Raw genomic sequence first — 12,405 nt, forward strand, 5'->3', positions numbered from 1 at the left:
CGCTGTGCGGGCCGGGCAGCACGGAGTAGTGTATGGTGGCGTGCGGGCCGGGCTGGTCGGCGTCGGAGGCAGATGTAGTGGTGGGTGTGTGCGGTGTGCGGTGTGCGGTGTGCGGTGCGTGGTGTATACAGTGTGCGGTGTGCACGTACGCTGTGCGGGCCGGGCAGCACGGAGTAGTGTATGGTGGCGTGCGGGCCGGGCTGGTCGGCGTCGGAGGCAGATGTAGTGGTGGGTGTGTGCGGTGTGCGGTGTGCGGTGTGCGGTGTGCGGTGTGCGGTGCGTGGTGTATACAGTGTGCGGTGTGCACGTACGCTGTGCGGGCCGGGCAGCACGGAGTAGTGTATGGTGGCGTGCGGGCCGGGCTGGTCGGCGTCGGAGGCAGATGTAGTGGTGGGTGTGTGCGGTGTGCGGTGTGCGGTGTGCGGTGTGCGGTGTGCGGTGCGTGGTGTATACAGTGTGCGGTGTGCACGTACGCTGTGCGGGCCGGGCAGCACGGAGTAGTGTATGGTGGCGTGCGGGCCGGGCTGGTCGGCGTCGGAGGCAGATGTAGTGGTGGGTGTGTGCGGTGTGCGGTGTGCGGTGTGCGGTGTGCGGTGTGCGGTGCGTGGTGTATACAGTGTGCGGTGTGCACGTACGCTGTGCGGGCCGGGCAGCACGGAGTAGTGTATGGTGGCGTGCGGGCCGGGCTGGTCGGCGTCGGAGGCAGATGTAGTGGTGGGTGTGTGCGGTGTGCGGTGTGCGGTGTGCGGTGTGCGGTGTGCGGTGCGTGGTGTATACAGTGTGCGGTGTGCACGTACGCTGTGCGGGCCGGGCAGCACGGAGTAGTGTATGGTGGCGTGCGGGCCGGGCTGGTCGGCGTCGGAGGCAGATGTAGTGGTGGGTGTGTGCGGTGTGCGGTGTGCGGTGTGCGGTGCGTGGTGTATACAGTGTGCGGTGTGCACGTACGCTGTGCGGGCCGGGCAGCACGGAGTAGTGTATGGTGGCGTGCGGGCCGGGCTGGTCGGCGTCGGAGGCAGATGTAGTGGTGGGTGTGTGCGGTGTGCGGTGTGCGGTGTGCGGTGTGCGGTGTGCGGTGCGTGGTGTATACAGTGTGCGGTGTGCACGTACGCTGTGCGGGCCGGGCAGCACGGAGTAGTGTATGGTGGCGTGCGGGCCGGGCTGGTCGGCGTCGGAGGCAGATGTAGTGGTGGGTGTGTGCGGTGTGCGGTGTGCGGTGTGCGGTGTGCGGTGTGCGGTGCGTGGTGTATACAGTGTGCGGTGTGCACGTACGCTGTGCGGGCCGGGCAGCACGGAGTAGTGTATGGTGGCGTGCGGGCCGGGCTGGTCGGCGTCGGAGGCAGATGTAGTGGTGGGTGTGTGCGGTGTGCGGTGTGCGGTGTGCGGTGTGCGGTGTGCGGTGCGTGGTGTATACAGTGTGCGGTGTGCACGTACGCTGTGCGGGCCGGGCAGCACGGAGTAGTGTATGGTGGCGTGCGGGCCGGGCTGGTCGGCGTCGGAGGCCCGCAGCGCGGGCAGCACGCGCGACCCGACGCCCGTCAGCTCCGACAGCCGCACGCGGTACGGCGCGCCCGCCCACGCCGGCGCGTTGTCGTTCACATCCCACACGCGGATTGACACCGGAATCACGAAACTCTGCAACCACATCGCATTTTCTTATTACATGCTACGGATGCAACGTGACGTTGGTACTTCCTCCACAGTCAGCTTCCGTGAGGAATACTCAAGCTGTACCAACTCCATGATTTAATATTGGATCCAAGTGATCATAAAATCCTCTACTGACTAACATGTTATTTGATCTAGAGGTTGCACGTAAAGAGAGATCAACTCTACTTATCGTATGCCCAATAGTATCATATGTAGGTATAGACACGTAAAAGTTACAGGTTTTTAAAAACCTATCTGGATATCTGAAACAAAGATAACTACAGAAAAACTATTGGATGTATTTTAAATAATAATTATCCTCTAATGGAAATAAATGCCGCTACTAAAATCGTGGCAACTACTGACAAAAAGTCTCAAGAGGAAGGCTTATGTTCTACCAGGCTACCAGTGGACAGTTAAAGGCTGATGTAATGATGATGAATGGTAATAAGCTAACGACATAACTTTAAAGAACTAACTATCAGAGAAATTAAAAATTTTCGGTCTTCGAGACGATGTATTTTTATTAAATTGCATATTAATTTAAAAGAAATAATTGTGTGATGAGAGTTAGTGGTTGGTTGGTGAGGTACCGGGTCGGTGGTGCGGCGGCGGTCGCACCGTACGTTGACGTACACGTTGGAAGGGCCGCGGTTCTCCTCGCGATCGAGCGCGCGCAGCAGCGTCAGGTTCTTGGTACCGGGCGCGATGCCCACCGCCGCCTCGCGCTCTTGCAGCCGCAGGGTTATGTCGCCGCTATCGCTCGGGTCGCCGTTCACACTCAGTGTTCCTAATTAATACATCACATAATTAAAAATATACTCAGGCAGGTTGATGCCCTTACGGATTGCATGGACGTCAACCTGAAAACCATCGTGGTAAATTTCTAGTAAATGCATCACGATGGACCGACTGACTTCATCCTCACGTATCCTCACTGGTACCTTGCTAGCACACACCAATAATAGCGCAAGCGAGGATACTGTTTACTACCAAAGGACAATTTTGTACAATATGGTCTGCTTTTTAGATTCCTTTAAATCCTGCTGTCAAACAATTTGCTTGCAATTTGCAGCACGTAATGCCGCGTTCTCTGTCGACAGCCAATCTAATGATAACCGTCGCCTATAAGAGGAAAGGAATTGCTAGTAATGGGGTCAAATAGCCCCATTACTAGCAACATACCCTGTCAGGCTAACCTCTACGTGGTTCCCCCTGGAAACCATCGTGGTTAATTCTAATTGAATTCGTCAGGATGGACTAACTGACCTGCTTTTATCCTCATTAGTCATCTATCACTGATGCCCCGCCAGTGTATACCGACAGCGCTATAAATATTATACCACTATAGAGGCCGGAAAGGGATTGTTAGTAATGACTAAAAATCTCATTGCTAGCAATATACCTAACTAGGTCAACCTCCACGCAGTTTCCCCTGGAAATTATCATGATTAATTCTTCTTCATGATGAATTCATCATGATAAGCTAACTGGCCTGTTTTCATTCTCATCTATCACCCTTCACTGGTGTTCCGCCAGCGTATCCCGTTAGCGCAAGCGGGGTTACCATACCATTTTCACTCATAAAAAAACACCACTATGGACATAACAGATTTCACTCAGACTTTGCTACGCATCATGCAGTGCAATTCTTGAGAACTATAGCTAATTTTAGAGTACTTTGTATGAAAACTCCTCATGGGTTATTGAAAAATGCTAAAAAAATAACAGAGAAATTAAATAGCGTACGTATATAGTATGACTCAAGATGTAAAGATTAGCATAGACCGAGTGATGCTTTTGTTTCAAGCGTTCATGGGTTGCGGTGACAGATAATTATCATTAGGTAGACCGTTTGATTGTTGATCTAGTTTTTTTTTTAATAACTAGGCACAGTTATAAAAGAGAGACTGCTACCTAATTCCCTAATTATCACATTATTTTACATTACAAAATAATAAAAAAATACAAAGTAGATCTGAGAGTTATTTATTTATTTAATATATCCTGTATTAAAGAATCAATTTTTATAATTTAGGTGAAAATACATAATTAAAATTGAATTTCTGTGTACACCCCGGCATAGAATAGATTACCCCTTCCTGTACCGTGAGTGTTGTAAGAGGTGCCTAAGGGAGAGAGGGAAATGGGCAGCAGCGTTCCTTTTAAAACATCTCTAAAGCCGCCTGCTAACTACTACTGGCAAAACCCCCCAACGGGGAGGCTTATACTCAATGGAGAATTAAAGTCTGAAAACAAAAAAAAAACAAACAACAAAAAAACTCTGAAAACAACAATGTAAGTAATAAAATTTCTGTCATTAAAAAATATCTCACAGGCATTGACCGCAGCCGTCTTAAATTACGAAGATATAATATTCCGAATGTTCCTAAACAAGAAACAGAAGCTGCGAGGCTTATATAGACACGTTTTTTTTTTTTTTTTTATAGAACTTAGAATGGCAAACAAGCTGACGGCCCACCTGATGGAAAACGTAAAACGTAATTGTATCGTATTGCATCTTACATTACATGTCAAATGTCCTAATATTAATTTCGGTAATACAAGTCGGAAACAGTAACTGCGTGAGAACTATATTTGATACATGTTAGATAGTCTTTGTAACTATGACTGTATATTGGGCGTGTACAAATGGTTACACCAATTTCAATGCAGTTTTAATTTTTCTTATACAATTTAAAATATCAATCAAGCTAATGGCCCACCTGATGGAAAGTGGAACCATCGCCTATAGACATGAGCAGTAACCATGGACATAACAGAGTATACTATTTCGCCCATGACACACCTCATGCGTTGCTATTCCTGAGGACTCAGGTATTATTATGCTGATACTAAATGTACCTACCTACTACAGAATGTCCTTATAAACAACGTTTACAACTTTTTTATCATTGGACAACACAAACATTATAAAGTGCTATAGGACCAAGTGCGGCCTTCGACGCTATTGTATAGGCACGCGCCGCCAGCCAGGCCGGTACCGCCGCACCGTTATGCCCCTGCATTTTAAATCTGTAATATCTTCGGAAATATTCATTTAAATTACATGCTGTAAAGGGCCATGTTTGTTTGCGATCTCAAATTCACAATACGACGCAAATGCCTACATAAAGTATATGTACTCGTATACTTATGAAAGCCGTGTCTTTAGAGTCTCAAGCATATCAAAGCCAAAACAACAGCCAAAACCGATATATGTCGATAAGACACTTGAAATTTTCAATATTTTAATAATTACTCCTATTAGGGCATACAGATTTGTGAAGGGCTTTTCATAATTTCTTCAGGTAAATGAAATTCGAATGGAAATATAAACTTGTGTGGTCAAAGATACGTAGAATAGCTACTTCAAAAATAAACAAAGTATATATACGGCGGCAGCGGCAGGTGCAGACAATATTTTTACGGATAAAAACTTGTCGGTAACCGCATTCAAAGTAACCGCAAATTTAACCGTCATGTCAAGATAATAGATTTCATTTTAAAACTTTCCACGTCTCAAAAAGGCATCGCCCGCATTTTTAGAATGTAGTATTGTAGTTGCGACCACTGCAGCATAAAACTTGGAGGGCATTAAGTTATTCCAAAGTTATCTAATGTAATGATGAAACGTTATGTTGTGATCACCAACTTATTTGGCAAGTTACGTTTTTATGCAAGTGAATTAGTAAAGCTGCTGACTCAGCTCATGGGAATTATAACCGTCACCTATAGACATGAAGAGTACCATGGATATTATAGAATAAACTGTGATACCCATAATTTACATTTCAAAGGTTGCCATTTCTGAAGATTAAGGTGTTTTTACGTGCTTTTACTACCTAGCTGAAAGAAGGAGGAAAGGATTGTTAGTAATGCAGACTGCCAGCCCTATTGTTAGCAGTGTACCTTGTCAAATCGACCTCTACGCGGTGCCTCCTGGAAACCATCGTGTTGAGTTCCAGGTGTATTTTTTTTATGGGTGAAAATGGTATGGTAACCCCGCCTGCGCTAACGGGATACGCTGGCGGAGCACCAGTGAAGGGTGATAGATGAGAATGAAAACAGGCCAGTTAGCCCATCATGATGAATTCATCAGGAATTAACCAGTTGTTAGTTTCCAGGGAGAACCGCGTGGAGTTCGACCTGATAGGGTATATTGCTAGCAATGGGTTCATTAAACCCAATTACTAACAATGCCCTTCCCGCCATATGTATATATTATAAGTTGGTCTTTCTTTATTCTTTATTCTTTATTGTACACAAAACATACTGGTAATTACAATTCATTATAAACATAATGTACAAAGGCGAGCTTATCTCTAATAAGAGATTTCTTCCAGCAAAACCTTTCCATGTTAATGTGTTATTTTATAAATAAAAATAGGCAGTCATACGATCTGCATATATTGCATAAACGCATAAGTTATGTATACACAAAGAATAATACAAACTACACATTATAAATTACATAAAATACCCTGTAAACATACACATATATTTACACAAACATACATATACACATACATATATATACACATATAAACATATATAAATATACATACACATATACATAATACGTCAGCATAGTGATAAGTAATGCTCTCTTAGACGACGCTTAAACATGCCTATACTTGCCGATTCCCTTATTTCGGATGGCAGACTATTCCATAGTCGAATGGATATAACTGTAAAGGAATTCCCAAAAGCCTGAGTATGATGTGGTGGAGTTCTTAGAAGTAATCGTGTCTGAGGGCGAAGTGGTTTATCTCTTGAATATAAATATTCATAACGCTCGCGGAGATAACAAGGAATGGAGGGATTATGCAAGATATTGTAAAGAAGCGTCAGTATATGGACATTCAATCGAAAACGTGAAGGTAACCATTTCAATTCTTTTCGATATTTGGAGACATGATCAAACTTACGCAAACCATAAACGAAACGAATGCATAAATTTTGTAGACGGTCAATTTTAGAAAATAACTCTGAAGTGGCGTCAAGAAAACATACATCTGCATAATCCATAAGGGGAAATAATAATGTTTGGGCTAAATTGACCTTTGTTTTAATAGGTAGAAAATTTTGTAGACGTCTGAGTGAGTGAACAGTCGCATGTACTTTTTTACTTATCTGGTTTACGTGAGACGTCCAGGAAAGATTTCTGTCAAAAAGTACGCCCAGATTTTTAACGACATTTGTATATGATATTATTGTCCCCTCATACACCACAGGTGGAACAGTCATACGATCTAATAAATCTGTCATGTATCTGCTTCCGATAATAATAACTTGTGATTTTGTTGGATTCACTAATAGACCATATGCATTTGCCCATCTTGAAATGTTTACCAGATCATGATTAATCAAGTCTATAGCAGTACCGATATCACAAATGTCAAAAAAACTGTACAGCTGCAAGTCATCTGCGTATAGATGGAAGTAGGATGAAAAACGTCCTGCCAAGGAATTAATGAAAATAGAAAATAGAAGTGGTGACAGGACGCCACCCTGTGGAACGCCGGCAACAAGACCACACCAAGGTCTTGTTGTAAAATGTTGAATTAGATTAAAATACAGTCCGTTTGGTCACAAACAATATTTAACCTTCGATGCACAAAATGAGGTGTTGTTTGATGGGTCTATCTGTCTGTTTCAGGTACGTACCAATAATGCTGCCCACGGGGAGGTCCTCGCTGACGAAGAAGCTCTCCACCGCGCCGCCGTTCATCAAGTAGCACCGGCTGTCCTGGATAGCTGCAAAGGCCATTATTTATTTATTTTACAGTTTTATTGCACCATTTATAAAATAAATACAGTTTATTTTAATGAGCAGTGATACGAAAGGCGACCTTATTATTATGACATGAAGTTATAATCTTACAAGTACACTTTACAAAATAGAAACTACAATGCTGGCAAAATTAATATTGACAAGATTTTTTTTGATGGGTGAAAATGGTATGGTAACTCCGCCTGCGCTAACGGGATACGCTGGCGGAGCACCAGTGAAGGGTGATAGATGAGAATGAAAACAGGCCAGTTAGCCCATCATGATGAATTCATCAGGAATTAACCATGATAGTTTCCAGGAAGAACCGCGTGGAGGTCGACCTGGTTGGATATATTGCTAGCAATGGGATTCTCAGTCTCTATTACTAACAATCCCTTTCCCCCACCATTAGTCATCTGTTATATCTACAGTTCCTTATGTATTTAGAGCGCAATTAAACCAATCCAATATCCAGGGGAAAAGGTTGTTAGTAATGGGGTCTAAGTCCCATTGGCAAAAATGTAGCATGCCAGGTCGACTTCCACACGGTCGCCCCAGGTAAACATCATCAGGGAGTTCAACAAAATGCACCTACCAATTTGTCTTCTTCTTTGACTGAATATTGAAAATTAAGGAGGAATTAAAAAGCCCACCTTAAGCAAATCACAATAGAATTTACTTTACATAACTTGCTTTTTACGCTGAAAACGGGATATTAACGAACTTATTAATTTAAATGGTATTATTAACTCTCCAGTATTCACTGAGTTTCTCCAGACTCTAGAGGAACACCAGTGAGTACTGGAGTCTAAGGGGTCTTTAAAGTCTAGAGCGGTGTTTCCCAACGTGGAGCCCACGCCCCACAGGGAGGCAATTTGATAGTTATGAGGAGGCGGGGCAATTAAAAAATGGACTCGAAGCGATTTTAACCCTCTTGCTCCGGGCCATTTAAATGCAATGCTACAAGTAGATGCTGTAAATATTTATTACATATAATTTCGTTTGACATTACCAAAATATCGACTGGGCGATTAGAGTCGTCAAGTAAACTTTGTCGGGAAAAATTATGTATGGGGGTAAAAAAATTTTAGAAATGTGCAGGTGGGGCATGGCACAAAAAAGGTCTTTTTTTTAAATGGATGATTATGGAATGGTAACCCCACCCGCGCTATCGATATACACCGGCTGGGCACCAGTGAAGAATGATAGGTGAGAATGAAGCAGGTCAGTTAGCCCATCGTGACGAATTCAACAAGAATTGTTCAAGATGGTTTCCAGGGGGAACCACGTGGAGGTCGACCTAATAAGGTATATTGCTAGCAATGGGCTGTCAAACTCCATTGCTAACAATCCTTTTCCCCCTCACAAAAAAGGTCAGGAAACACTGGTCTAGAGTATACCAATAGCGAAGACGAAGTTCTACCATTCTGTTTTCGTTTCGCAAAAAAAAAGAATCCTTTAGTACTATGCAACTATCCACACTATATACATTTAACTTGAAATGTTGGACAAGGTTAAGAAATGAAACGGAAAATAGCTAGTAGGAAATAATGTAACAGCGATATAGGTACATAAATATTAATCAAATCAATGTTAATACATTTACACAGCATTGTAGGCATCAATAAGCTTAATAGTGGCCGAAGCAGGTCACCGTATATTAATCCAGCACTTATCTATCCAGGACAAAGGGAGAGGTGGTGGAGCGGCGGTGGGGAGCCGCCCGCTGAAGGGAAATTACCGTTTGCCACTATTGTTTAGGATGTTAAAGCAAAACGAATTGGAACGGTCATTGTACCGATATATTACCAACGTGGACAACCCTATTTTAATGAATTAAATATGAGGGCATTAATATCCCCGGCCGTTTCCGAATCGTTCGCTTGATTTTGTGTAGTTTTATGCAAGACTAGCGGCCCGTCCTGGCATCGCACGGGTGGACATTTTTAAATTTTAAAAAGTGGGTATTAAGGCTGCACACGCGATGGAAGCTTAAAAATGGAGTAACTTCTCCCGTTTTCCCAACATTTCCGTTCACTGTTCTGCTCCTATTGATCGTAGCGTGTTGAAAAGTATACTATAACCTGCCCAGAAGTATAAAGAATAATTGTACCAAGTTTCGTTAAAATCCATCGAGTAGTTTTTGTTTCTATAAGGAACAGACAGACAGATAAAAATTTTACTGATTGCATTTTTGGCATCAGTATCGATCACTAATCACCGCCTGATAGTTATTTTGGAAATATATTTTTAATGTACAGAATTGACCTCTCTACAGATTTGTTATAAGTATAGACTCTAGACTTATGTGTGAATTAAAATTAATTATTGTTGATTTATAGAAATTGACTGATATAATTTAACTGAAACATGTTAAAGGCCTAAAAGTATATTATTTATATAAAGAGTCCATTAAAATAGAGATCAATTAGATACAGATTAGATTAATGGACAAATGAAATATTAATAGTAAATTGAGCGATGTAAGATACAAAATGACTCTTACCTGGTACAGGTCCAATGTTAGATAGACCTAAAGTATGATACATTGATATATATATATATATATATATATATATATATATATATATATATATATATATATATATATATATATATATTGTAAATTTGTGGAAGATTTATTTCTTCCTTTACCATTTGTCATAAAAATTTGTTATAAATTTTTATGACAATAAATTATATGTAGGCACCTACTCGTATAAAAACACGATGTGAAACGACTATAGTGATAAGTATAAGCGTAAAAATTTGAAAATTATAAATGCAATACATAGGCCGTGTACTAAAAAACCAAAGCTTGATATAATAACAAAGGCAATTTTAATAATAGATATCTCTGTTTTCGTATAATAAATGAATACAATCTTGACTGTTATGTTTTTTTATGCTTTTTAGAATGGCAAACAAACTGACGGCCCACCTGATGGAAAGTGGTAACCATCGCCTACAGGCATGAGCAGTACCATGGACATAACAGAATATACTGTTTCGCCCTTGATACCCCCCATGCGTTGCCATTCCTGAGGACTCAGGTGTTATTCCTCTGTACCCTGTAAATTCACTGCCATATCCCACTCTTCAAATCGAAACACAGCATGCATGCATGCAACACAACCCCGCGGTAGAAACACGAATGGGACAGTGGTGCTCAAGCAAACGATTTTGTTACAAAGTCTCCCTCTGGTAAATCTATCTCTTTCTAGATAATGAAACTAACACTGGATTTGCTCATATTTGGTTCGCTATGTATATTAAATCGAAGATGGCAGAAGGAGCGCAATTTTAAATTTAAATTGTTTGTTATGATTATCCTGCATTGATTCATGGATGTTTCCATATGTATATATTGTATACAAGTGTTGCGTTTTTGCATGCACGTTGAAGGTGAAGATTTATGACACATGTAAGTATCCAGTCGACTTTAAATTGTGCAAAAAACGCTGTTTATTGAAGAGAAACCGCGGCGGAGCGTGAAGCGCAAACAGTACTACATGTTAGGTTAACAACAACGCACTTGTACTTCATCCATTTTGATATATTATTGATGACAGTTCTCTTATAATATAAATAATAATGTCCAAATGCGTCGTGATAGGATTTATTTATTTACTATCAGCTGTTAATTGCAACTTCAACCGCCAGAACCAGAGACTGGGAATATATTGATTTCCTGGCATTAAAAATTTAATCAAAAATTAAACATAGTTGGTGCAGGTTTCAAATTTTTGATATAACTTATTAGTAGATGATATACATGTATTGGAGGAGAGACGTGGAAGGGATTGTTAGTACTGGGAAACATTTTTTTGATGAGTGAAAATGGAATGGTAAACCCGCGTGGGATATGGCGTGAATTTACAGGGTACAGAGAAATAACACCTGAGTCCTCAGGAATGGCAACGCATGGGGAGTATCAAGGGCGAAACAGTATATTCTGTTATGTTATGACATAACAGAGTATACTGTTTTTTACAACAGAATATCAGTGTTTTGCTCTTTAAAGGGCAAAGCGATATACTGAGTTGTGACCATTTTGTGTTACTATGGCACAGGCATGAAGGAAGGGAAAGAAAGCAAATTGTTAGTTTATATATTTTGTTTTTTTTTTTTGTTTTGTTGCTTTTTTATTTTCATTCTTTTATCTCTTTTACTGTGTATTATGTGTATGTTTTTTTATTGTAATTTGTGTGCTGTAAGTAATGTAAATAAATTATCTATCTATCTACTGACTCTGTTATGTCCATGGTACTGCTCATGTCTATAGGCGACGTTTCCCACTTTCCATCAGGTGGGCCGTCAGCTTGTTTACCATTCTATGTTGCATAAAAAAATATATATAATATTTTAGTGATTGGAGAGACTATCAACATATTCTGTCCAATCGACCACAAAAGAAAAAACATTAGTAAAACATTAGTACTGACCCGTAAAAGCGGTTATTAACAAATTATAAATTGTTTGCAATTATCCTTTCACACAGCGAATAAAACTGAAGGCATTGATGTATTTTTTTTTAGTAAAATTACTTGGTAGAGTACACAAATATAACGGTAATATCACGCTAGACATGACGTTACGGTGCAATAGTGTTTTAATGTAACAAAGCAATAGAGATGTCACGAAAAAACAAAGAGAAAAAAGAAAAAGTGTTACGTGCGTATATTTATAATTTCTTTTAAGATACTTACTATATACCACAGAATATATTTAATAGACAAAGTAAAGGTTATTTAAAAATTAAAGTTAACCATAAGGTTTACTAGCCAGTAATTTTGTTGGAATGACAACGAAATAATTTTATATGTATAAGTAGATGAATTGGTACAAGTACTGAACAAGGAAGTTACAAGTGATTCAAACAACAAACAGTTAGATCCGGAACCCAAAATGGAAACTTTTATAGCGAATCCCTATTGTAGATAAATATTGAAATATAATAAAATTTCTTACGAGATATAGAA

The 12,405-nt window shown here is 40.9% G+C and overlaps 1 protein-coding gene across 1 annotated transcript in view; it reads right to left on the minus strand.

Annotated features, from left to right (window-relative positions):
- The window catches only part of LOC116413665 (protocadherin-16), a 60,996-nt gene that overhangs the window by 19,280 nt on the left and 29,311 nt on the right, over window positions 1–12,405 (minus strand). The window contains exons 3-5 of the mRNA XM_052894153.1: window positions 7,318–7,407; window positions 2,241–2,437; window positions 1,432–1,632 (exon numbers count right to left, since the gene is read on the minus strand). Of these exons, the coding sequence (XP_052750113.1) occupies window positions 1,432–1,632; window positions 2,241–2,437; window positions 7,318–7,407 (488 nt within the window). The remainder of the gene's footprint in view (window positions 1–1,431; window positions 1,633–2,240; window positions 2,438–7,317; window positions 7,408–12,405) is intronic.

Source organism: Galleria mellonella, unplaced genomic scaffold (genome assembly GCF_026898425.1).
Source record: "Galleria mellonella isolate WM207_F2 unplaced genomic scaffold, CSIRO_AGI_GalMel_v1 utg1917, whole genome shotgun sequence".
NCBI classification, from domain to species: Eukaryota; Metazoa; Arthropoda; class Insecta; order Lepidoptera; family Pyralidae; genus Galleria; species Galleria mellonella.